The sequence below is a fragment of the Malaclemys terrapin genome, chromosome 2, assembly GCF_027887155.1.
Source record: "Malaclemys terrapin pileata isolate rMalTer1 chromosome 2, rMalTer1.hap1, whole genome shotgun sequence".
Classification (NCBI taxonomy): Eukaryota; Metazoa; Chordata; order Testudines; family Emydidae; genus Malaclemys; species Malaclemys terrapin.
The window spans coordinates 160735620-160763619 of record NC_071506.1 but is presented as its reverse complement, the minus strand read 5'-3'; the positions used below and the strand labels follow the sequence as shown (position 1 = coordinate 160763619).

The following is a 28000-nucleotide window of genomic DNA, read 5'->3' as shown; positions in this document are numbered from 1 at the left end:
TGGTCCTTTGTTTCTAAAATTGATTAATAAATCTAAATACATAAGGGAAGAGGGCTAGATTCACAAAGGGGACGTAGGCATTGCAACACCTAGCCCCTAGGCAGCCAGCCACCCAGTGAAGTTCACAGTCCTAGGGTGCTCAGGCTCCCCTGGGAGAGTTACCTGACTAATTAACAAAGAGATTCCCAGAAGCCAGCAAGCTGAGTGGGGAGCCACCTAACCTAGCTGGGAGTGAAATGCTGAGGAGAGGCGTGGGGCTTCACAAAAGTTCTTTGGCACCTAGCTTTCATTGATCTGGGCCTGAAGTGCCTCACTGACAGATCGGAGAGGGGCAGTTGTAAACCCTTTCTCACAATAAAATGGGAGAGACCCATCCCACTATAGCCAATAATGTGGTTATGTTATTTGCTTAGGTTGTGGGAGAGTCAAGTCCCCGCCCCAATAAATATTTAATTACAGTATTTATACAAAGTAGAACAGCTTTAACAAGAGAGACTGAGCCAATAGCCTGCAGTTAGGGCACTCACCTGGGAGTTGGGAAAACTGGGTTCATGTCCCTGCTCCAAATCAGGTTGAATAGGGATTCAAAACTGGATTTCCCACATTTCAGATGAGTGCCTTGGTTACTGGGTGGACTAGGGATGGACACATTCTCTCCCTCCTGACCTTCTTGCTTCCAGCTGTTTTTTGTGTGGTTGGGTATGCTCTGAGTACAACTACCAGATTGGGTCCCACACATGAGATAGATGGAAGAACGCCAGGTTTGCAAATCCTATGGGGGCTAAGGCATGAGCAAGAGCTCTGAACAGCTGGTTAGCTGTGGGGCATCATCAGGGTTCGTTGGCTTTACGCATGTCCACCAGTGGAAACATGGGCACCTATGGTGTTAGGCAGAAGCTGAGTGGTGTCTTTGTCGTGCCTAAACGTTGGACTTAGGCAACTAACTTCCTCTTTAGGTGTCCTTCATGAATCTAGTCCAGAGAGAATGCATTTTTAGTGTACAGTACTTTAGCAGTATTTTCTAACACTTCTTGTTAAATTCACAGCTACTTTTGATGATGTATCTTTGTTCACGATATCAAAGTTCTCTTCACAATATTACTGTGGCATCTTAGATTTAAAAAGATAAATAATAAAGTAGTAAATAAATGATTTATTTAATACAAACCTTAAACAAACTAGAAGACTTTTTGAAGACTATAGTTCACATAGCACCTTGTTTTACCCAGTCTTTTCAACACAGATGTTTGATATCATATGAAAATTGAAATTTGATAGAGTATTTAGAATTCATGGCTTCAAAATTGTGTTTCAGCTTTCCAGTTTACTTTTAACTAGCTATGGCAATCACTGTGGCATTTCAGTTTTTTAATAGACTTATTCTGCATTATCATACTTGGTGGCCTTTTCCTTTGTCATCCTTATTAGGAACCACCTGGGTAGGAAAGCCTGTTTGTTTTTCATTGTAAATTGACACTTCCTTAATATGATTGCAACAAGGAGTTGAAAGAGTTCTTCTTTTAATTGGACAGTAAAATAGGTATTCTAGAAAAGTGACTGCTGCCTTTTGCATAATGAGGTCAATTTTGAAACAAGATTGATCATAAACTGATTCTTTGTAATAAGGAATTGTCATTTGGTTGCAGAATGTCAACAATAGAATCCTAGAAAAGGTGAATTGAGTACAGGTTCTCTGTTCCTTTAAAAACTGCCTCTGTACACTATTCCCACTCTGGTTTCCTTTGTTTACCACTTGAAAACACTCAATAGCAATATGTATAGCTCCTTCAGAAGCTGCACATTCTTTGCTTGTTCTGCATCACTATCCTACTAGTTCCAGCTTTAGCTTGGACAGCATGATCCTGCTGAAATGCTAAGACCAATTTTACTTTCATGAATAAAGGTGTTCTCCTTTTGGTTGCAGAGACATTATACTTCTAGTGTCCAGTTTAGTTTAAACCGACATTCTTCCTCCCACAGTAGATATATCAAAGTAGATAAGTTAATTAATCTTACAGTTTCTCTTTTTGTTTTGTAACTAAAATATGTGCATAGTACTTGGTCCTCACAATCCAGCCTGTCATTGGTATCTAAAGCCAGATTCAGTCCATTAATCTATACGTGTTAAACTGAGGCATGGTTTTTTTCTACTATTTCCTTTTAGAGTTTGTGTTCACAGATACCCTTTTCACTCCACTGTCATTTATCTGCATTTCCTTTGAAACCACATAAAATCATTGTAATAATATTTGGGTTCCTTGTTCTACTGTTTTAACATCTTAGACTGTAGCCTCAACAAGACAACTATGCATCAGTTCATACTGTGATAGCACTCTTCTATCTAGAAGAACTGTATGCATTTTTCTGTGAAAGTTTACTAAGATTACTAAGTACACCTCTACCCCGATATAATGCTGTCCTCGGGAGCCAAAAAATCTTACCGCGTTATAGGTGAAACTGCGTTATATCGAACTTGCTTTGATCCGCCGGAGTGCGCAGCCCCACTCCACCCCGGAGCACTGCTTTACCGCATTATATCCAAATTCGTGTTATATCGGGTTGTGTTATATCAGGGTAGAGGAGTAGTAGTTGAAGAATGCATCAAATTATTTCCATAATCTTGTTCTTTAGTACAATGTCTAGGAGTCTTTTTCAGACCTCACAACAGTTTTAATCTGGTAGAACTCCACTGACGACATTGGAATTGCTGTTGACTTATTCCAGTCTAAATTAGATCATAATCAGGCCCATGTAGTCTTTACTGTACAGATTTTGAAAATTTCACTATTATCCATTTTGAAGGAGTTTGCACAGCTTATGATGAAATTGCCAAATTTGCAACATCCCACAATAACCATAACACAACAATCTTAATTCCATAGTATTGTGAATTGTCTAGATTTAGGAATTTCTACTGTCCATATCTATCAAGGTAGATGCCAGTATGCAGAGGGTCTAGTTATAACAGAAAAAGTTCCTTCTCATAGCATGACATTGTGCAAGAGTCAGGAAGCCACTAAATAAAATAAATGTTTTCAGCTACATACATGATCATTGCAGAGTCACAATAAATTGGAAAGCAGTGAAGAGACTTAGGACAGCCAGGAGCGCCGCCAGCTTTTCTGCCGCCCTAGGCAGTGGGAGGTCTTGCCCCGAAATGCCGCCCCCAACAGAGGCAGCGGAAGATCCCGCCGCTGAAATACCGCTGCGGTCGTCCCACCCCCCCCCAAATTGTAGCGCCCTAGGTGACTGCCTACGTCGCCTAATGGATTGCGCCAGCCCTGAGGACAGCATGGGAAATGAGAATGGAGATGCTGTGGTGAAAAGGAAAAAATATATACTATAATCTACTCTTATAGTGGGATTTAAGACAGGACAGCATCACAAAAAGAAAGCTCCCAAAAGCAAACCTGTCAAAGATCTACTGCCACTTCTGCTACTAGAAATAAATGGTACTTGAGAAGAATCTGCTCTACTACTTATATCTCTAGGTTAGTGGGCAAACAAATTTGTTTGCAGCATAGACCTCGTCATTTTAGGTATTGTTCTTAGGGCTGCCCCAAAATCTTTATAAACACTGTAGGGGAGAAGAAAAACTCTGATATGCATATTTTAAAAGTGATTTAAAAAATCAAAAATGTTAGGATATACAATTTGATGTGCAGCTTAATTAAAAAGATTTAAAAATAGCTAATTTAAAAATTCCAGCTTGACTGTATCCCTTTAATATTTTCATTTTTGTTACTCTTTTGCTTTATGAAACTTTGTCCATACTCAGAAAAAATATTAATATTATGTTACACTTCTAGTCTCTGTGTACTGATCCACTGTCTGATTTTTGCTGTAGTACACCCTCTTTATCAGGCTGATTGAACCAAGGAAGATGAATATTAGTGTAGTGTGTACAGATAGTTCTTCTTAACTGTCTCATGTTACAAAGTGTAGTTGTAGCAGTGGTGAACCAAGGATATTAGAGAGACAAGATGGGTGAAGTAATATCATGTATTGGACCAACTTCTGTTGGTGAGAGACACTGTACCTTGAATGGTCCCTTAGAATATGTGCTACCTAGTTATGTATGCTAACAATCTGTTCCACCTTGCATTTAGCTGTGGTGCTTGAAGTATATTTCCCAGACCTGAAGAAGAGCTCTGTGTGGCTTGAAAGCTTGTCTCTCTCACCAACAGAAGTTGGTCCAATACAAGATATTACCTCACCCATCCTATCTCCCATGTGACAAAAAAAATCCGGTGTTTTAGACCCCAGTTTGCCTCCATCCCAAACAAGATAGAAGTTACCTTATTTAATAATTCTAAATTCTTTTTCTCATAAATTTTGAATTGTGAAATGAAAGGCACAAAAAACATGGTTGGATAAAAAAAGTAAATTCACTATCAGTTAAGGCATTCTGCCCTTGCGGTTTGTTGTTGTTGTTTTGTCCCCTATTTTAGGTCAGTCTCCCACAGTGTCCCAAATTTTGTCCTTACTAAGTTGAGAGATAAAACATACATCAAAATGGGCACCTGGGACTAACTTCAGTGGAGTATGGGGCCACATATACAAGAGAAACTTGATAACAGGGAGCCTCTTAAGGAGGGTGTACTGTGCTTATTTTGTCTCTTAAAACCTGTACTCGAGCAGGACAAGATGCCTATTTTTTCTTTACTTCTGTGTCCTCTTGTAACAGAATGAATATTACTGTAGGTTAGACTTCCTGTGGAAGAACAAGTTCAAAAAAGAGCGTGAGGAGATTGAAACCATGGAGAACCTGAATCGGGTGCTGCTGGAGAATGTGCTTCCTGCACACGTGGCTGAACACTTCTTGGCAAGGAACCTGAAGAACGAGGTCAGCCACTGCTTACTATCAGCTACTCTGTGATGAACACACACAAACTGGGCATATCATTCAAAACAATCATTTAATAGGTCCATATTGATAGGATTGTAAATTTACTAATTATTTTCTTTTCTTTACAATAATTTAAAGGTCTGTTTTACACTAGAGACTGTGGCACGGTAGCTTGCAATAGGAAGTGGGAAATTGTTTAAATGACAAAGCACTTTGTCATCCAAGAAGCAAGATACAGACTTGGGAGGAGGAAAAAGGAGAGGGAAGGAGAAAAGAGATGATTGAATGGACCTGAATTTACATTGAAATTAATTGTTTTCCTCTAGTGGCAAAATGGAGCTGTATTTGAGTGCTGCATTTGCTGCTGGTGTCAGGAATGCCTAGCTATCAAAGGAAAAGTTAAAAAAAATTAAGACAGAGGGAATGCATTCATTCAGAAAACAATCTTCAGTGCCTCAGTATCCATTTCTTCTCAGCTTAAGGACTTGATGAAAAGTCCATGGAAGTCAATAGAAAGACTCCCATTGACTTCAGAGGGCTGTAGACCAGCGCCAAAACGTTCTTAAAGGTGTAGTAACGAAGAATGAAAGAAAGTGCTTATAAAGTAGAGAGTAAAATTCTTGCAAAAATAACTGTATTTAACAGAGTAATGATTTCACAATAAATCAAAATAGATACTTAGCTGTGTTGTTTCATCTTTGATGGTTAGGTCAGAAAGAGCAGTATTTCTTCCATCATTTCAGCATGCAGTAAGACCTAATAGTAAAGTACTGCATATAAAAACTTTTCTGTTCTTCACTACCCATTAGCTGGTATCCAGTCTGAAAAAAAATTGGCAGAAGATACTGGTGAACCACTGTCGTCTTTGGCTTTGTGCCAGGTTGGCACAGCTCCAGTTCTCAGCTCAGGTGTTAAAGACAGCAAGCCATCAGGAGTCTACTTTCTCAAATATGCTATTGCAAAGCTGCCTGACAGAGTAGCACCATCTGCTCATCTAACTATAGGCAACCAGATTTGTATTCTCACCCTCAAGCTTATTGTGATTGAAATTAGCTTTAGATAAATTTGCTGATGATCAGCAACTGTGATGTGCTGAGCCCTCTGAGCTGTCATGTCAAGCAAAGTAAAAATTGGTTTGGCATGCTTTAATGGCTCTCCCTTAAAAAAAAGATTAGGGTGATACTTCTGTTAGTTATTTTTGTCTTAAACTAGCATCAAACCCATTTCTCAAACGAACGAGATCCAGCTACTAGATTAATTTTGGAAACACTTAGGAATATTAGCATACTACCGCTTTATGTGTGCTGTGTTCTAAACATCAACTGTTTCCTCAGATTTGTTTTAATTAATGCCATTAAGGGTATGGAAAACCACTTAAAACTTTCTGATTTGTTGCATCTATGCTTACTACAAGCTTTCTTTTTAACATTGGGGAAGGGCATTGTAATTGGGAATGATGATAAAATATATAAAGAAAGTCAGAATAGAGTTAAAATAAATTCTTTTGAGATGGCCTCATTTCAGTGGTGGGGGTCAGAAGGATGGGGGGCGTGCATGCACATGCATGTATGTTAGAGCTGGATAAATAAAGGAGAATTTTTTAAAGAACATTTTAAATGTCAAAATTTAAATTTGTTGTGTTCATAACCCATCACAAACCATTTGTTTGTACCAAATATTTGTGCAAACACAATTTCATTTAAGACTATGTTTGTGGAAAACAGTTTGACCCTGTTTCTAAAATTCATTTAATGATTAAACCAAATTTGTGTCAAAAGTAGTAATGAAGGATCTAGTCTAGAATATAATTTGTGAGATTTATGTGAAAGACAAACAAGACAAATATGGTAGGGAAGAAGAAAATATTGGGGATAGAATGAAGGAGGAAAAAAGGAGGTAGATGGAGAATGAGTGGGATCCGATAGTGGGAATCTATCTTTAAGAGACCCAGTAGTGGTCCACACCAGGAAGTGCAAATGGCTAATGCAGTGGTCTCAGAGCAAACTGTAATAAATGTATGTCTGTTGGAACCTCCAGGATTTTGTGTCTGTATCAGATACCAAACTGGGAAAATTTCCATCAGGAGAGAAAAGGAAGGTAACAAAGGATGAATGCGAAGGATAGGAGACCGGGCTGGGATTAGAAAGATCCACTTTTCACTAGTGTTTCCCACTTAACATATATTGTAGGCTCAAGATCTCTGTCACTCTCAATTTCTGTGAGAGGCAAAGCACCCAGATAATGTGGGCACTTTACTACTGTGAGCTCACCTGCAAGCTCACTACAGAGTCCATTAATTGCCATAGTAATCTGTTCTTCCTCTGCAGCCAACGCCAGTACAGTGGTTAGGCCAGCACAGCAGTCTGCCCCATTAGGAGGGATGGAAAGAAAGAAAGAAAGTGCCATGGCCCTACCAGAGATAGTGCAAAGCAGGACCTGATTGTTCCTCCATCCTTCACAAGATCTCTAGGACCAATCAAGTCAGCAGCTGGGCTGTGGAGCGGGGAAGGACAGGAGGGCCTGGCAGAAGAGATTGAGATTCAATAGGAGGGCGAAGGGAACTTGCCACAAGGGGCATAACATTTAATTTTGGTGGACAATGCAAGCCATTCATTCTCAGACTGTTACCTTTCCCTTCTCCCATCAATACCTCTTTGCCCTCTGGAAGATACTGCCTTCCAAATCCTGGGAACTTCCTTCTTTCAGAGGTGATGTTGTTTTCTTTTGTCCCTTGTAGATGTTGGCAACTAGGCAAGATCCTTTGCCAGGACTTTCTCCTCAGAATTGGAAGTGCAAGCTTGATTCACTGTTTTTATTTTAAATTCAACAATATGTATTCTTTAAGTAATAGTTTATTTTAATATTTGTTAAAATTACATGGAACTAAAACTGCCCTTTCCTTTGACAGGTTTCAGAGTAGCAGCCGTGTTAATCTGTATCCGCAAAAAGAACAGGAGTACTTGTGGCACCTTAGAGACTAACAAATTTATTATACAGCTGTAGTCCATGAAAGCTTATGCTCTAATAAATTTGTTAGTCTCTAAGGTGCCACAAGTACTCCTGTTCTCCTTTCCTTTGAGTTAGCTATAGCTATTCAGGATGTCTGGGTGACAGACGTTACGCATTGATGTCTGTTGCATTAGATTTTCAAGTATACAGAAGCTTAGGCATAATGTTTTGAAGAGTTCTGCTTTACAGAGAAATGCTTTTCCCAAGTTAAGGAAATCTGATTGCTGAAGACCTTATTATATCAACAAGCCAAATAACTTCATTATATTGGTGTTCCTGTCTGAAATCCTCTCATCACCTTTGTGAGGGCCATGCTGACTGCTTGGCTTTGTATAAACCTGACCCATTGGTGTCTTAGCCCTGGTCTACACTACAAACTTATGTTGGTATAACTATGCCCAGGTCTACACTAGTGGGGGGGTTGACCTAAGATACGCAACTTCAGCTACGCGAATAGCATAGCTGAAGTCAGCATATCTTAGGTCGACTTACCTGGCTGTGAGGACGGCGGCAAGTCGATCGCTGCCGCTCCCCCGTCAACTCCGCTTCTGCCTCTCGTGAGCTGAAGTTCCGGAGTCGACGGGAAGCGTGATCAGGGATCAATTTTATCGTGTCTACACTAGACATGATAAATCAAACCCCGATAGCTCGATCTCTACCCACCGGTCCGGCGGATAGTGAAGACCTGCCCTATGTCATTCGGGGGCATGGAAAATCCACACCCCCTTGTGCTATGCAGTCATAGCGACCCAACTGCCAGTGTACGCAACACTATGTCGATGGGCGGGCTTCTCCCCTCGACACACCTATGGCCTCTCGGGAGGGTGGATTAACTACGCCAAGGGGAGAAGCCCTTCCATCAGCACAGGCAGCATCTTTACTAAGCACTACAGCTGTACGGACAGTGGCGCTGCTGCAGTGCTGTAAATGTACACAAGCCCTTAGACATTAACACCAGGATCTACAGCATTAGCCTGTGTGTCAGAGAGGTGCACACTGTAGCTGAGCTCCACCTGCCCCTTCAACATATGCTGTGCAGTAAGTGTTCACATCTCCAGTTTGTCTGTCCGTTTTTCAGGGTGGGGAGAGAGGGAGGGAGGGGTAACCCTGTTTTGCCACTAGCAAGGTTATATTTAGATCTACACGTGGTACAGTCCCACTTGCAACCCTTTCTCTTCAGTTATTTGTCCTCTTCTTGGTGTACAACCAACAGTACTAGGGTGTAATGCACATTGATGCTTTCTGAGTCACAGCAGCACATCTGTACCCCCACTGTGCACATTCTCACAACAGTGTCTTTACTCTCTCCCTTATCATTGTGCATTGCACAATTACCACTACTGCTTCTGGGCAATGAACCTGTTCCACAGGGACGAACAAAAATGCTCCTTCTTAACAGCAAGGGTCATGTGGGCTCTGTGTGTGATGTTTATATGGCAGATAACCCTGGGGTCCATAAGTGGACCAGCAGTCCATCTAGTTTAGTATCCTGTCTGAGACAGTGGCCATACCAGTTGCTTCAAAGGCAGATACAGGAAACATTGCAGTGAGCAGTTAAGAGAATAATTTGTGCTTAGGGAAATTCTCTTCCTAACCACTATCAGTTATTGGTTGGCTCTTGCCCTTAAGCATGAGGTTTTATTTCCCTTCTAAAATATTTTTATCCTACCTAATATAACTATGGATGTTGTTATCCTAATAACTTTAACAAAAGGCTAATCCTTTTTTGAATCCTGCTAAGTACTTGGCTTTAACATTATCTTATGGCAGCAAGCTCTTCACATTTATTATTCCTTGGGTAAGAAAGTATTCCATTTAATCAGCTGCAGTTTAAATTTGTTGCATTTCAGTTTCATTGGCTGTCCCCTTGTTCCCATATTATGAGAGGATAGATGCACCTGGTTTATCTTTTCTATATCATTATCTGTCTCTGTCACATCTTGTCAGCACTCTACACCCAATATCCCTTTCCTGATCAGAGTCCAGTAGAGTGTAGCCTTACTAATACATCTGTATTCTTGTTACTATAATCTAATTTATATTCTTGTAGATTTTGCTGCGTAGTTCCCACCATTCAGCAATTTTCTTCCATTAGATTCCATGTAATCTCTTGGGTGCGATGTTGCATGTCCTCCATCACACCTCTCTGACCTAGTCTGTCTTTGCTGAATAGGTTATAGCCAGGTACTACATTATCCTGTTGATTTTTGATGATCTACCATGATTCACAGCCACAGAATGCAAGATCAACTGAGTTAAGACACATTCAATACTTACACAGTGTTATTTACTGAACTAGGCTTATCTAGTAACTTCAGTGTAATTTAAGGCACTGTAGAATTTAGCCCAGTATATCTATTGAATAAATTAATTGTTTCAATTTAAAACAGTATGTAGAATCTAGTACAATAGAACTTTGCTATTTAACACTAATTAATGACCAGGAGGACCTCTGTGAATTACTAAATTTTGCAAATTATCAAGTAGGTAAGCAAACACCAATTTTTAAGATGGATAAATGATCACAGAATGTAGTTTGTTTATTTTGACATGCGTAGTTTATGCTAATATTTATAATATACTTGTAGTACATTTATTTTTAAGATGCTACAGTAATTAAAACCTACTATAAAAGTTTGCTGAGTGAAGAAAAGCAGTTCTTTTGTGTGTGTTAGCTAGAATCTGCTGTAAATACTTTCTCCACTCTTTTTATAAAGATTGTTGAATAGTTTCTCCTCCATCTGCACCCACTGAACACATTTTGAGCAGCCTTTCACTCCTTTGAAATCCCAGCACTGTTTGGGTGGTTCAGACTATTTCATTTACAAAAACAAAATCCAGTGAGGATGAAAATGATTTGAAAAAGTAAAATGAAAATTGAGCTGACCACAGAAATATGTGCTGTCTGACCCCACTAAGACATAAGGTGCAATCAGCACATAAAGAAGCCCTGGTCTACACTACGAGTTTAGGTCGAATTTAGCAGCGTTAGATCAATTTAACCCTGCACCTGTCCACACGACAAAGCCATATTTGTCAACTTAAAAGGGCTCTTAAAATTTATTTCTGTACTCCTCCCCGACGAGGGGATTAGCGCTGAAATCGACCCTGCAGGTTCCAATTTGGGGTAGTGTGAACATAATTCGACGGTATTGGCCTCCGGGAGCTATCCCAGAGTGCTCCATTGTGCTCGCTCTGGACCGCACTCTCAACTCAGATGCACTGGCTAGGTAGACAGGAAAAGCCCCACGAACTTTTGAATTTCATTTCCTGTTTGGCCAGCGTGGCAAGCTCATCAGCACAGGTGACCATGGAGTCCCAGAATCACAAAAGAGCTCCAGCATGGATCGAATGGGAGGTACTGCATCTGATCACTGTATGGAGAGACGAATCCATGCTATCTGAACTCCATTCCAAAAGATGAAATGCCGGAATATTTGAAAAAATCTCCAAGGGCATGAAGGACTGAGGTTATAACAGGGACCCGCAGCAGTGCCGTGTGAAGCCTACCAAAGAACCAGAGAGGCAAACGGCCGCTCCGGGTCAGAGCCCCAGACATGCCACTTCTATGATGAGCTGCATGCCATTCTAGGGGGGCCCCTACAACTACCCCACCCCTGTGCTTCCCTCCTCCTCCGCCCCTCCTGGAATACCTTGGCAATTATCCCCCCATTTGTGTGACGAATTAATAAAGAATGCATGAATTTGAAACAACAATGACTTTATTGCCTCTGCAAGCGGAGATCAAAGGGGGAGGGGAGGGCGGTTGGCTTACAGGGAAGTAGAGTGAACCCAGGGGTGGGTTTTCATCAAGAAGAAACAAACAGAACTTTCACACCGTAGCCTGGCCAGTCATGAAACTGGTTTTCAAAGCTTCTGTGATGCACAGTGCACCCTGCTGTGCTCTTCTAACCGCCCTGGTGTCTGGCTGTGCGTAATCAGCGGCCAGGCGGTTTGCCTCAACCTCCTACCCTGCCATAAACATCTCCCCCTTCCTCTCACAGATATTGTGGAGCACACAGCAAGCAGTAATAACAATGGGAATATTGGTTTCACTGAGGTTTAACCAAGTCAGTAAACTGCGCCAGCGAGCTTTTAAATGTCCAAAGGCACATTCTACCCCCATTATGCACTTGCTCAGCCTATAGTTGAACTGCTCCTTACTACTGTCCAGGCTTCATGAGCCATGGGAGCAAGGGGTAGGCTGGGGTAGGTGTGACCGTGCGGTGCTGCCGACTGGGAGAGCAGCCTGAGGCAGAAGCCTCCATCTGGCATGATATTCCAGGCAGGACCGAATCTCCATTAGACAAAACTTAAAGAAGAGAATGACCTGGAGTCATTCCCATTTTTGTCCAGGCGCCCCCGACCGACCTCACCAAGGCCGGCCAGGAGCACCCACGGGATGACGATGACAGCTAGCAGTCGTATTGCACCGTCTGTGTCCACAAGGCAAGGCAAGGGGATGCTGCTGTGTAGCACTGCCGTACCGTGTCTGCCAGCAGCACCCAGGAGACATACGGTGACAGTGAGCTGAGCGGGCTCCATTCTTGCCGTGGTATGTCATCTGCATGGGTAACCCAAGAAAAAAGGCAAGAAACTATTTTTTGCCGTTGCTTTCACGGAGGGACGGAGGGGGTCCTGATGACATGTACCCAGAACCATCTGCAGCAATGTTCTTGCCCCATCAGGCATTGGGAGCTCAACCCAGAATTCCAGTGGGTGGTGGAAACTGCGGGAACTGTGGGATAGCTACCACAGTGCAATGCTCCAAAAGTCGATGCTAGCCTCGGTACTGTGGATGGACACCACCGACTTACTGCGCTTAGTGGGGACACATACAATCGACTGTATCACATTGATTTATAAAAAAATCGACTTCTATTAAATCGACCTAATTTTGTAGTGTAGACATCAACAAAGTCTAAACCAGGTGTTCTCAAACTTCATTGCACTGCACTTCTGACAACAAAAATTACTTCACAACCCCAGGAGGGGGGACTGGAGCCTGAGCTCGCCCAACCCCCACTCCTCCGGGCAGGGGGGCCAAAGCTGAAGCTCAAGGGCTTCAGCCCCAGGCAGGGAGCCTGCAACCTGAGTCCTGTCGCCCAGGGCTGAAGCCCTTGGCCTTTGGCTTTAGTCCTGGGCAGTGGGGTTTGGAGTTCAGCCCCCAGGCCCCAGCAAGTCTAAGCTAGCCCCTGGTGACCCCATTCAAAGAGGGTTGGGACCACAGTTTGAGAACCACTGGTCTAAACTAACCTTTGGCTAAACCCCCCTTTAAGTCTTCTAGGTACATGTAGGGATGTTCACTAGATCTTTCTGGAATATGAATGACATTAGACTTGGCTTTAACACTGAACCAACCCATAGGGTCCAAGAGAAGTCACTTTGGGCCCAATCCAATAAAGTCTGTAGAGCCCTCAAATCCTATTGATTTCAGAGGGAGAGTTAGGTTGGTCAGCACCTTGGAGAATCAGACCCTTTTTCCCACTCTTCCAGCTGTGTTTTAGAATTGTAATTTTGAAAGGTAAACTTGTAAAATATACCTAAGCTGAAACAGTGTGACTCATAGACTTTAAGGTCAGAAGGAACCATTATGATCATCTAGTTTGACCTCCTGCACAACGCACCTCTACCCACTCCTCTAACAAACCTCTAACCTAAGGTGTCTGTCCGATGGCTCCCTGTAACAGATGAGCCTGACAGCATGTCTGATATCCCAGAAAAATACATTTGTTGTTGTCTATGTTGTCTATACTGGTCATAGGACTTTGTGGGACTAGATAATTTTCTAGAAAGGTTGCTTGAGACCTACCTGTGTAGTGCCTGTTCCCCACAGACTGTTTTGTGGTGTACTTAGCACACATTTTCTTGACTAATTTTTCATTTGACCTTGTCAAGTCACTGTTAACTTATACTGGTTTTGCATAACTGAGTGAAAGTAAAACTTCAGACATAGTCAGGCCGTATTGATGGTCCTAGCTACAGGGGCACATCAAAGAACAATGAATTACTGAACACCATTTCCAACCCTACCACCTTGCAAAGCAGTACTTCGCATGAGGCCATTAATATACTTACGTTTTTATCTTCAGAGCTAAAGGGGAAGCATATGAAGCTTCTGATACAGCTCCCTGAATGCTGTAGTAATTTAACTCTTAGAATATGGACAGAAAATGCAGAAATACTCAGAGCCATCTAATCCCTCAGACTGGAGATATGCAATCCTCCCTGCTCTCATTTTCTTGCCCCCCAGAAAATGGGACACATCTATATTGAGCTGGAAATGAAATCAGTGGGAGTACTCATGTAAATAAGATTAACAGGATTTGGCCATATAACACCATTATAATCTTCCTTAAGATACATATACTGCACAGTCTCTTCTTAGTAGTTGATTTTGGCACATCTTAAAGTTTTGTATTGGCCTCCATGTCTATGAAGTTGCTAGCATCAGAAGTATTTATTTTTGTTTCCTATAAGTGACAAATTTATTCTCTGTGTGAAGGGATGGATTTGTGGTTAAAGCAATGAATTGGGGACTGAGGAGATCTGGGTTCAATTCTTGGCTGTTCCGTATACTTCCTCTGTGACCTTGGGCAAGTCACTTCAGCTCTGATCCACAGCCCACTCAAGTCAATGGAAAGACTTCCATTGATCTCAATCAGTTTCAGTTCCACTCACTAATCTCTTTGTCTCAGTTCCTTCTCTGTAAAAAGGGGATAATTCTTACTTTCTCCCATCCTTTCTCTTGTCTATTTAGATTGTAAACTATTTGGGGCATAGATTGTGTCTCATTGGTACACTGCCTAGAACAATGGAGGCATGATCTTGGCTGTGTCCTCCAGGAGCTACTACAATACATATAGTTAATAATAGAATAGAGATTGTTTTGTAAATTATAGGTTCAGCCCTGCAGTCAGTCCCGTTCAAGTCAGAGGCAGTTCTGTGCATGAAAAGCTTGCAGAAATAAACCCTATTTCATTAGCATTATAAGATAACTTATTTTCCAGGGTTTATATTAATGGGAAAAAAATCAAGTAGCTTTAAAACATTTTGAATGTTTGTGATTTTGTACATTGAAGGTTTCTTTAACAAATATGTTTAATTTGTTTTTTAATTACCCACTGTAAATTAAACAAACTCTAGCTATTAAGAATAAGAAACATCAGATTGTAAGAAGTTAATTCCGTGTACCAGAATGTAGGAATCTTGGGAGTACGTCTACTCCCCCTAACACTCCTCTCCATCATGTCTCTTTCTTCCACACCATAAAAAGAACAGGAGTACTTGTGGCACCTTAGAGACTAACAAATTTAACACCTTAGAGACTACAGCCCACTTCTTCGGATGCTGTAGTCCACGAAAGCTTATGCTCTAATAAATTTGTTAGTCTCTAAGGTGCCACAAGTACTCCTGTTCTTTTTGCGGATACAGACTAACACGGCTGCTACTCTGATTCCACACCATACTGTTTGCAGTTGATGAATCTTTTGTATTTAGAGCTTTGTTCTTTTCTTTTGGGCAGGAGCTATATCACCAGTCATATGACTGCGTCTGTGTCATGTTTGCCTCTATTCCGGATTTCAAAGAATTTTACACAGAATCTGATGTAAATAAAGAAGGCTTGGAATGTCTCAGACTGCTAAATGAGATCATTGCTGACTTTGATGATGTAAGTACTAGTAACAACAATTATTATACAATTAAACTTTGAGAACCCCAATTTGTAAAACAGTGAGAATGTTTGAGAGAGCGATTGAGTGGACAGTTTGTCAGGAAATTTTTAAGTGTCCATTTCATATGGATATTTTGATAGAGATTTGGGACTAAGAAAAAATTTGAATATGTCATGGAGCAGATCATACTCTGACATATGTATCCTACTGCCATTGATCCACTTCAGGTAGAGCCTTGCACATGTGTCTGAGGGAGAAGTTTGGCCCTTTATTTATTCAACACAACACACTCATATCAGAAACTTACTGCAGTTTTCGAACTGCAGTGCCTAAAACTTGATACCTAAATTTGCTTCCCTTGACATTAATAATATTTCCTTACATCTGATCTGTATTAGTCTAAGTTTTCTGCCTTACTGATTACATGATTTTTGAGTGACTAATAAGAATGTGAAGGTTTTAAAACTCATCATTCTCCTCAACTAAAGGCAGATGCAGACTGGGGAACTGATGGCAAAATTTAAAGACAGTTACAGCTGTGCAACACACTGAAGACAGCATTTGACCTGCACACACTCAGAGAGAAATTGAAATGCATGAGACAATAAACAAGGAACCCCAGGTCCCATATTTCTTTTACAAAGTCACATACTCAGAATGCAGAAAAAGGCTTACCTGTTGGTTCATGTGACACAGGTAGGAACTTTTTTATGCCCTCAGATGTATGCAGATCCCATTGACTTCAAGGAATGCTGCACATGTAAAAGGGAAGACTTTGGCCCATACTTAACAGCAACTATTATATTCTAGATTACATACACTGAACACACTTTCGACTGATCATACAATACTGAAAAGATGTTCAGTGTAAGCGTAAAATGGACCATTGCACTTTAAGATCATTCTAAATAAGAACAAAACTCCTTGTGGAATTACATCCATCAAACTGTACTCAACATATTTCTTCTAACAAGAGGTAGAAGACAGCACTGAGAATTAAGTATCAGAATACTTTTAAGGTGTTTAGCTACCAGACACTGAGAGTCTGGGAATTGAATAACTGTTATTTCTTCACAGTTGTTGTCTAAACCAAAATTTAGTGGAGTTGAAAAGATCAAGACCATTGGAAGCACTTACATGGCAGCTACAGGACTGAGTGCTACGCCCAGCCAAGAACACAGTCAGGTACAGCAAAGACATAAACAGCTTGCTAGGTAAAAGTTGTGTTCACATGACATTCAAAATACATTCATAGGGATTCAGTGTATTGCAGGCCTACAATGGATTTTATCATATTGGACAAGTTTTTGTATATTTTTATTCACTAAATTCTTCAAGTTCCTGTGAACTATACTCTTTACAGTGTAACATGAAAGGACATCTTTGCATTTTCTCAGTCTAAATATGGCATTTTAGTTCCAAAACCACTATTCCCTATTATAGTGCAACAGTTCTCAGAAGCACTTCACTAGAACAGATTTAGAGAGCTCTATGAAAGACTTCAAAAATTAGTGTTTCGTTACATGCGTTCCAAGGGAAACAACAAACAATCAGCTGTATACTTTGGGTTTATCTACATGACCTTGCTGTTTGGACTACAAGGATGTAAACTGGAGCACCCACCAGGATGCTGCATTGTAAATCTTCCCAGTAGGCCCTGTGAGCATGAACTAAAAAGGTACCTAAGTTCATATTAAACTAGTCCTTTGTTATTGTAAAATAAGATATCTACACAAACTGCTAGACTTAATCGTGCATTGCAATGGGATGGACAAGATGAGCTTGACAGGTCTTTCCTAGTTGTAATTTCAATGATTCCATGAACAGTCATACAGACCAGTCATATTGCCTGGTCATCTGGTGGTGACAGTTTAAATTGGGATTGAAAATGCAGTGTGACAAGGGCAGAGGGTATCTCTATAGCCTGCCACATTCCCCCCCTCTGCAGTTCAGGTCGTCTGAAGTGCTTTTGCTAAAACACCCTTGATTTGGACATTTACGGATTGAGAGAGGAACATCCTCAGTGGGAGGTACTTGGCTGTAGATTTTGCTTTCCCCTGGATCTGCAGCGCGCCAGCCTGTTGGACTCCAGTGCATGTTGTAAGAATAATTTTTGAGAAGGGGTTTGGTTTTGCAGTAGGGCAAGAGTCTTTTACTGTGCAGTAAGTCTTTTCTCTCAGCGCCCTGAGATTGTGCAATGTGAGCACTTCTATAAACAGAAAAAGGAATAAATATATCATTACAACATCTATCAACACACAATTATGTACGTTATTACTAGGATTCTAAGCTCCTTGAGGCAGGGTTCATCTCTAAGTTCTGTTTGTGCAGTGCTTAGCACAATGGGCCCTGATCGGGCCCTTCAGCACCACCACAATACAAATGCATTAGTAATAATATTTCTTTTTATCCAGCATATTGCCAAATGCAAAAGTGATTGAATTTGGGCTGCATTGTGAACATGGAGATGTTGCTACCAGAAGATTTAGAGACGTTACATAATTTTCAAATATGGCAGGTTAAGCATAGTGCTATTCACACACACGTGCATGCACACACACACAGTTATTTATTAAGAGTTTTAAATATTAAAATATTAAAAGTAAGGAATCTCCAAATTAAAAATCCTTCATTATCTAGCTTCTCCAAAATGATGCTCATGAATTGTAATTGGAGTGGGTATCATAGCAGCCACTGTGAAAGAAGAAAGATAATTTGTATGCATAAAATAATGCAAACTAGACATCAAACTTTCACCAGGTTTCAAGAATATATGGTCTGCCGTTAGCTGTAAATCATCCAGCCACACAGAAATTCCAGCCAGTTTCAGCATAAACACTAATGCAATAAATTAATATTGAGATAGCCAAAGGAAAAGCCAGTCAAAATATATATTTTTCCTCCTTGCCTAATTGTATTGTATATAATACAATTTATCTATACTAGGCTGTTGTCGTGTTGTCGTCTTGACCAATTTTCAGTTCAGTTCACTGACCTAACTTCCAGGGATAACAGGAACTTCATGATCCCTGCTTATTCAGTAGTAGTCTCCTTCTGATCATTCACAAAGGTCTTGCTTCTCCTCTCACATGCACTGTTGTAAATGTGGATTAACTCCATTTAAAGCAGTGGAATAACAGCAGTGTAAGTGAGAGTAGAGTTGTGTCAAACAGTTAAGTCTTATTAGATTGCTTCTGACTGGTGTTTGTCACTGAACATTAAATTGAGACATCTGTGGTGAATTTAAAGCAAGATCCCAGTCCTGAAGATGTTACTTTATCAATCAAGTCACCCAGCCTCCTAAAATACATTTACCATATTAATAAAATGTCATATTCCAGATCATTTTGCTGTAGCCTAACTGGCATGAAGCATATTCAGTGGCTTCTATTTGAGTAAATTGATTTTTTGTGTGTGACCTAATTAGAATCTTTCTGCTAAATATTTATGTATATTCTGCAAAATATTTACCTACATTTAAATTATTATTTCTTTAGCAGCTTGTGTTCTTACTTAAATTGCCTATTAGCAAATCAGTGAATGTAATTTTTATGCTCTGAAAACAACAAACTGCTGCAATAATGCTTTTCCATTACAATTTGAAACTGTGTTAGACTTGTATATATATTTTTTTAGAATATCAGGGTTGGAACAGACCTCAGGAGGCCATCTAGTCCAACCCCCTGCTCAAAGCAGGACTAATCCCCAGACAGATTTTTGCCCCAGATCCCTAAATGGCCCCTCAAGAGTTGAATTCACAACCCTGTGTTTAGCAGGCCAATGCTCAAACCACTGAGCTGTCCCTCCCCCCTTGATTTACTAAACCCAGTTGCACTCATAAAACTGAAAGTAGAAGAAAATGTAAGATCAAGGTCACTGTGTTTTTACACCTACCTTAATATTTGTGAAGTTGTTTATAAGTATCTAGAAAAGGAGACAATTTCATTGACACACGCACATGCGCACACCCATCCTGGACATCTATCCATACATTAAGTAAAAGAGACAATACATTATTATGCCCTAGTTGATTCTAGCTGAAGCTGAGCAGATTTCAGTTCCCACCATCGGGTATTATCCATCACAGCAACTTTGTTTCTCATGCAACGTACTCTCGTATTACAATATGTTGAAGATTCTGAGTATTTTGTGCATGTTCTTGCAGCAACTGAGTTTACAGAAAATATTTTGATGATTCTGATTATGTGGATTCCTAACTGTTTGCTTTTTTATATTCAGGAACCTGAACGACAGTATATGCACATAGGAACTATGGTGGAGTTTGCATTTGCCCTAGTGGCAAAACTGGATGTAATAAACAAGCACTCATTCAATGATTTCAAGTTACGAATAGGTATGTAGCACAAGAGTCTTACAAGAATATTTTGTAAGGGAGAATTCAGTGTGAAATATGAGTACATTAAGAAGCTAGTAATACTAGCTAAGAGGACAGATAAGCAGCTTTTCCCTGTTATAAGGGAGAATGAATGGCATTGCCACTGACTTCCTCTGCAGTTGTGGCCTTAGGTGTGTCTCAAGGTGGGCACCCAAAAAATGGAGGCATTCAGATGTATAGGCTCTGTTGAGAATGTTGGCCTTTGTGTCTGAAATGGTTTGATGGTGACTCATCAGTCTTTATCCTAAATATATTTAAACATTTTTAACTTTTAAAATTTTAATGGGAGAGGAGGCAAAAAGAATCCAGTGTGGGATTTTCAAAAGCATCCAAGTCATTTGGTGTCGAAAATACAACCTACTTTGCCAAATCTTAAATAATGAAGTCTTATGTTCTAGTCTCTTGTCTTAAACTGTCCTCGTATTTTTCAAGTGATAAAAATAGCAAAAGTATGCTGTTTTCTGCAAAATGTACAGATCTAATTCTCTTTAAACCAAACCTCTAAACCTACAAGAAAGTTGGACCCACCCCTTTCCTTCAAAAACAGCTGGAAATCACATACAGATGAGGGCCACATCAGTTGCATAACTGGCAGAACTAGTGTTATGTTGTCTGCTTCTCCTTTCTATTACACACCTACAATTATTGGAACATAGCAGCCTCAAACACTAAGATTTTTTTAGTCAATTCTATTTGTTAAGGATATCACTTATCATTCAGTTTCTCGCTTCTTCTCCTAGAGTATCATGACATTTTTCAAAATAAATGCAAGGTTGTTATCACTAAGCCAGGAAAAGGAGACAAAATGACTTCATAACTGGCAGAAGCCCATATATCCCCAGATTTAATTTCCTAGTAATAATGTGTGATAGTTTTTGAATACAAAATGAAATTTAGAAAGTGTGAAATGCAAGCAGTGAATAACTATTGGAAACCTATAAATCCATCCTGTAAACATGCCTGAAGTATTTGGTTTCTAATTAAACAGCAGATAGACACCTTTCTATTCTTTCTTGCAGTGTAACTCCCATTTATTATGCCTGCTGTTTATGCTCTCATGTTTAGTTCACAGTGCCACCCTGTGGCAAAAGTTTGGCATTAGTTTCATATTAATTATTCATTAAGTTAAGGAGTTAAGTAACTCCTCACTTAACATTGTTTCAAAGTTACATCGCATGCTCATTTAAAGTTGCGCAATGCTCCCTTATAATGTCGTTTGGCTGCCTGCTCTGTCCACTGCTTGTAAAATTCTGTGGAAGAGCAGCAACTTTACAAGGGAGCATTACATAAGTTCCTCTTCTCCACCTCCTCCCCTTCCCTCCCAGCACTTAGGACTTTCTGGGAGGGAGGGGGAGGAGCGGAGACGTGGTGCTTCCCTACTCTTTGCCCTCCCTCCCAGAAATCCTAAGTGCAAAGCACTGGGAGAGGGGGGAGGAGTGGAGACGCGCAGCGTCTCCGCTCCTCCCACTCCCTCCCAGAAAATCCTAAGCGCCACTAAACAGCTGTTGGCGGTGCTTAGGACTTTCTGGGAGGGAGGGGCAGGAGTGGGGAAGCGCCGCGTCTCTGCTCCTCCCCCGCCCTCCCAAAAAGTCCTAAGCACCGCCAAACAGCTGTTTGGCGGCGCTTAGCACTTGGTGGGGGAAGGAGCGAGGATGCTGCTGCTCCGGAGAGGAGGTGGAGTAGGGGTGGGAAGAGATGGGCCTGGAGTGGAGCAAGGACAGGAAGAGGCAGGCCTGGAGCATCCCCCAGCAAAGTCAGCGCCTGCTCTTCTCCAAGGAAGCTGCTGCTGCGAAGGTGCTTCCTAGCGTCCTTGCCTGCAGCAGGCTGTGCCTGTGTGGGGCAAGCCAGGGGCACTTCCAAACCACAGTACAGTACAGTACTGTACAGTATGTCTGCCCCCAAAAAATTTCCTTGGAACTTAACCTCCCGCATTTACATTAAATCTTATGGGAAAATTGGATTCATTTAACATGGTTTCACTTAAAGTTTCATTTTTCAGGAAGATAACTACAACGTTAAGTGAGGAGTTACTGTACACCTCAAAAGTCATGTTGGTTAGGGTTGGGATGGTTTTGCCATCATTGGCAATTTAAAAACAAGAATGGATGATTTTGTAAAAGCTATGCTCTAGGAATTATTTCAGGGATGTTCTATGGCCTGTGTTATACAGAAGGTCAGACCAGATGATCACAGTGGTCCCTTCTGGCCTTGGACTCTATGAATCCTTTGGCCGTATTCTTTATAGGACAAGCCACAGTTAATAGAACAGCAAAGCAAAGATGAAATATCTCCCTCTCCCTTCCCTTACAGTTCAAAGTGAATACAAGTCGGTAGGTTTATCAAGAGACGTGGAGTTATAATCCTGTAGGAAATGGAAATTCTCTTATTTCCATCAATGATTTAATTAAAAAAACACGACCTGTAAGGCAGTGGTATCGGCAGCATCAGCATTATGTGACAAACAAGTGCTGATGAAAGTCAAGGGCTAAACCCACATACTAACTGTAGCACAAAAGATTATATTGAAGGAGTGTTCATGGAAGAAACTTCTCTAAACAACACTACTGACATGTGACTTCTAAGGGGAGTTTACTGTATAGTCTATAAAAGTTGTACTCCTTTGCTTAATGGTGTTAAGAGAGAGAGATGTTAAAGGTTGTTCAAGTAACAATCAACAAGGATATAGTTTGGATGCAATCATAGTTTCCTACTGTTTTGTTTACCATGTGCAATTGTGATGCTCCTGCAGCTGACTTAAAGAGAGGATTACATTTTTGCTGATTTTGAGCATCCCTAATGATTGTTTTGTGTTACTCTTACTGAATAGCACACACACTCTCATTTATCTACCTAAGCTAGCTGTCTAAGCTATTTAGGTGTTTCTAGAGCACCAGTCACCATAGTACATAGCCTCCATGCACAGTCTTGCCAGGCAGACCAAAAATAATAAACACAAATTTAGAGCACGTCTCCTCTGGCCATCCAATACCATGATCTGTTAAGCCTAATGAACAGTTTTTGCCTTTCCAAATTAATCTAGCGAAGGCCTTAAGCAAGCTATTAAAGGAATGAATATATTCAGAAGCTCAGATAAACATTTATAGACCTCTACCTGGTATCACTTGGGAGCTGCACCTTTTCCCAATTATCTGTATTTAACAGCTGTAACCACTTCCTCCATGTTAATGAACCCTGTAGGGCCTCTGTCATCGTCCCCCAAGAGGGGTGATTAATTCCTTCAAGGAACTAGTGCAACTGCTAAGTAGAGGCATTTGGAGAGGAGCTGTATAATTCTTTATAAAAACCCGTCAAGGCATTGTTGATACTCTTACTATGGGAGTGCCACATTCACTTTGTTGATAGCTTCATTCCATTTTTTAAGCATGGTCCATAGGCTGGGTTATAATTGTAGGACTACACACTACTCTCAATCCCCATCCCATCAGATTCCCACTGACGTCAAGGGTATGTTTGTATGAAGATCCAAGATAGTATAAATAAAAACTAAACAAGAGACATGTTCTGTTTACTGATAATAAAACTTATGTCATATCCTGCTTCCGTTTCCTAGTATGAGAGTCATTCCAGTCCCCCCCCCCCCCTCAAAAATGAACTCAGGAACCAAGAATGACTGCAGGATGGATGTGCCTACAGTCTCTTGGGTGGCTATGTATGATCTTATTATTCCCTCTAGCAATCTGTATCAAAGCTAATGTTTTACTACCATAACACGTTGCTTAAGTAGCAGATATGAATGTAATCATGTAGATTTATTTATTAGCCCAAACATTCTAGGTCAATGCTATCAGCAAAAAATGGTCCTATGAGTGAGAACTTTTCTGAGTCCATTAGTCTACTTTGTATGTCAGAAATAAAAGAATGCTGTAAAAGTAATTAGATTTGGCAGTTATTGTTTTAATATTGAAGGTTATTCCCATTCTCTATAGAGACTGAAGGAAATTATGGTACATCTGTTTAATTGAAGGTGGAGATACTCTCTAAAGATGACACTAGCAAGTTATTAAGAAACTATAACAGGAACATATTTTTTGTGAAAATGAGGTGGACAATATGTGGAGATATACCTATCTCATAGAACTAGAAGGGACCCAGAAGGGTTATTGAGTTGAGTCCAGCCAGCCCCTGCCTTCACTAGCAGGACCAAGTATTGATTTTTGCCTCAGATCCCTAAGTGGCCCCCTTAAGGATTAAACTCACAACCCTAGGTTTAGCAGGCCAATGCTCAAACCACTGAGCTATCCCTGCCCCCTAACTAACTTGGCACTTTTATTACTAATATTCTGCTGTAGTAAGTGGTCAAATACACTTGTGGTCATACCATTTATTACTGTGCCCTCTATCCAGCATAGGCCAAATACATGTTTATTTACTTTATATATGGGCTAAATATGCTACTCACCCTTATTTGTAAATTCTCATTAACACAGAGAGTCAACCAATGTTTTACAGGCATCAACCATGGACCTGTAATAGCTGGAGTAATTGGAGCTCAGAAACCACAGTATGACATCTGGGGCAACACAGTGAATGTGGCTAGCAGGATGGACAGCACTGGTGTCTTAGATAAAATACAGGTATCTTTTTTCATGTTACTGTTTGAGTGACTTACTCCTTCAGAAACAGATCATCATGTTGATAGATGAAATAAATCAATGAATTGTTCTTAGTGATGAACCAGGCAGATTAACAATATTTGGGGGGCAGCCTCTAGGCATCTGCAGTTCAAAAGGGTCACATAGAATGTGGGCCAGCAGTCCTAGATGCACAGTACAGAAAGATCAGTCCCTGAAAAGGGAAAGTATAAATTTAAAAGACATTTAGTCACTAAGGAAAAGCAGCAGAAGCAAAATGACTGTTGGTGTTCTAGAGCGACAAGGTGGGGGAGGTAATGTCTTTTATTGGACCAACTTCTGCTGGTGAGAGAGACAAGCTTTCAAGCCACACAGAGCTCTTCTTCCGTTCTGGGAAAGGTACTCGGAGCATCACAGCTAAGTGCAAGGTGGAACAGATTGTTTAGCATAAGTAGGTAGCACATATTCTAAGGGATCATGCAAGATAGGGTGGCCCATTAACACCTCTGCAGTCACAGGACAAAAATAGGGGGTTAGTGGGTTACAGATTGTTGTAATAAGCCATAACTAGTGTCTCTGTTCAGTCAATGGGCTCTACCTGAATGATACACAGCTCTTGAAAATCTGAAATGCTTTTTGGAGTACCATATGATAGATTAGACAAATTTTGTTTTTAGTGCTAATTGTGCATCTGCAGGCCCTGTGTCTTCAAACCTAAGCACATAAGGTAAGATACCTAAAACAGGTGTTAAGCACCTAAATAACAGATTATTTGATGGCTCACATATGGAACTCTGGAGTGACTCAATGTAGATGCTCAAGATCGAAAAATGAGCCTCCAGTATTTAGGTGCCTTTTAAAGATCTTCCCAGCATCATGACAATAACATTGAAAGCATCCAGGCTGGCTTCTGTCTTAGATGCTAAAGAGAGATTATATTCTCTCTTTGTACTCATTTTTAAAAAATATTATATGTTTCAGGTTACAGAGGAGACGAACAACGTCTTACAAACGCTGGGGTATATGTGCACTTGCAGAGGAATAATAAATGTAAAAGGAAAAGGAGAACTGAAAACATATTTTGTACATACTGAAATGACAAGGTCCCTTTCACAAGGGAATGTGGCATCCTGAAGAATATTTTTAGGTGTCAACAATACCGTATTTTCAGGAAAGTATCACACACTTTTTAACTCCATTTTGGCCCTTAACTTGAATGTGCGTGTTATTTTCCGGTATTATGGAACTGTTATTTTAGTATGGCTGCAGAATGGTCCGATGATCCAGCAGTACGCACCTCGCTATTCTTATATTCCAGGGCAGTTGTGTTGTGTGCTATAGGACTAGAAGACTGTACTGCAACTTACACTGTTACTTCAAGACAAGAAAGAAGAAACAGAGATTGATAAAGAGACTAAAATGCAGAGGCTGATACCAAAGGGATTAAGATGATGTTAGTGATAAACAAAAACAATCTTAAGGCAATAAAGCTAGGGGTGCATAATATTTTCTGGTGCATGATGTTTCCTGGAAGATACGGTAGCTCCCCAATAGCATCCACTAGTCTGACATTAAAATATACAGTATTTGTAAATAAGTTGATTCTGTCCCTCCATATACAATTTGGATATGTTCACCAGTTGTGTCTCATAGCCAGTGACATGTTGGGGGCACCTGGTTGGCATTCTTTCCTGGAGACAGTCCTAACAACAAAGGAGCAGTTTTGTACAAACATGTCAGCTGTTTTAATGCCATTGTCTTTTGTAAGGTTAATTCATTAAAAGTTTGTATGTACTTTGTCTTATACTTTGTCTCTTAGTTTTGCTTCTTTCCACATGGTTCCTCTTCCTTTAATAATCGCACCTCCTTTCAGCAATTGTTGATGTGACACATTTGCACCAGCTAGGATGGTTATAACCAAAGCTCCCGCTACAGTCTAAGTCAATAATGTCAGATGGCCTTGTTACTTTAAAAAAAATAACACACACACACACACACACACACACACGAGAGTCTCACCAGTATTATCAGTCCTCACCAGCCCAGGAGATCTAGCCTCTTTCTAAACTCTGGTTCCCATGCTGTGACAGGAGTATTGCCTCAACTGGATGAACACCAGGGAAATATAACAGCCAATGTCAGCCCTAGAATTCCTACAGCTCCACACAAAACTAAATTATAGTACTTTGTGCAATACACAGGATGGGCTAATTTTTTTAAAATCTGAATGCCTTTTACACATTGCTGCCTGTGCTATCTCTTGATGGTATGCTCTGAAAGCCCCTCAACCACGCAGGTGTCCTTCAAGCTATAATGGCATAATTGTGAGTGGAGATCTCTTAATTGAGCCCTATTAAGTTGAAGTGCACCAAATGTGCTGTAAGTCTCAGCTGAGCTCCTTGAGGGACAGTGAAAACTATTTAATTTTACAGACTGCACCCAGCTTTTGAAGTCAACCTGCCATGCTGTATTCCTTCAGAAAACAAATTGCATTGTACATGTAGCACCAAGGGGGACTACATATCTACCTATTTGTATTGATAGACAGCACACAAAAGAGCTGTTGATTAATATTTGATAATGGAAAAACACTAACAGTTTAATTGAGGAAGTTAATTGGGTCAGGTCACTATTGTGGCCTTACTGCTTTCTTTCTCCAGTGAGAGTCAATATCTTAATATTAAAACTACCAACATTTGAAGCAAAAAGATTGATAGAATTTATAAAACTAAATTAACTGGACATCAGTTGGCCTTTTATTTCCTTCTTACACTGTTTTCAGCGTTTATGTAATTCTTTATATGTTGTCTCAAAACAAATGCTGTAACAATAGCATTCTTTTAAAAAGTTACAATCACAATTATTCTGTCCCTGATATATAACACTACTCTACAGCCAAAATGCTTCTGAAATAAATGTAGTCAAACTTTACTAATTCTGGGTCACTGAGAATGAAAATGATGCTTAAAATTGTTGATTGGCTCTAGTTTTCAAGATATGCTATTGGGTCAGTATATACGACCCTTGACTTGGGAATGGCGGAGGATAGGTGAGTTATAAAGGGAAAGGATCTCAATTTAAACCAGAAATGACTAAAATACATCTTTGACTGGATCTATGAATAAATCTATGACTGGGTTTGGACAGTACTTGCTTTTTAGGCAAAACAATGAATGATGCAATCTGAAGCTGGTATTGCGTCATACATGATAGGAATTGCATCATGTTATTCCTATAAGTCATGGATGATGCAATCATAACGAAGCTTACATCACGCTGCTGAACAAATTGCCCTATATCAGCTCTAGAAATCATACAGTGTCGTGCTCTCTTATTTGTCAGTGTTTGATTTTGCAAAGGGACACATTTCTGTTTAGCCAAAGTGAGCAGAGATGCCTCGTACTTGTGTGAACAGTGTAGATACTTCTGCTATGTTTGTGGGGAATTGACTTTTGCATCACAAAAGCGCAGTATAACC

General features: G+C 40.4%; 1 protein-coding gene across 3 annotated transcripts in view; it reads left to right on the top strand.

Annotated features, from left to right (window-relative positions):
- ADCY2 (adenylate cyclase 2) overlaps window positions 1–26326 on the top strand; it is a 459988-nt gene extending 433662 nt beyond the window's left edge. For 2 of the 3 annotated variants that reach the window (XM_054018109.1, XM_054018108.1), the window contains 6 exons: window positions 4688–4846; window positions 15384–15530; window positions 16612–16719; window positions 19774–19888; window positions 24401–24525; window positions 25504–26326. In XM_054018109.1, the coding sequence (XP_053874084.1) occupies window positions 4688–4846; window positions 15384–15530; window positions 16612–16719; window positions 19774–19888; window positions 24401–24525; window positions 25504–25656 (807 nt within the window). In that variant the 3' untranslated portion in view covers window positions 25657–26326. Of the gene's footprint in view, window positions 1–4687; window positions 4847–15383; window positions 15531–16611; window positions 16749–19773; window positions 19889–24400; window positions 24526–25503 lie in introns of those variants that run through there. The other variant, XM_054018110.1, reaches the window with a different exon arrangement.
- The last annotated feature ends 1674 nt before the right edge of the window (window positions 26327–28000 follow it).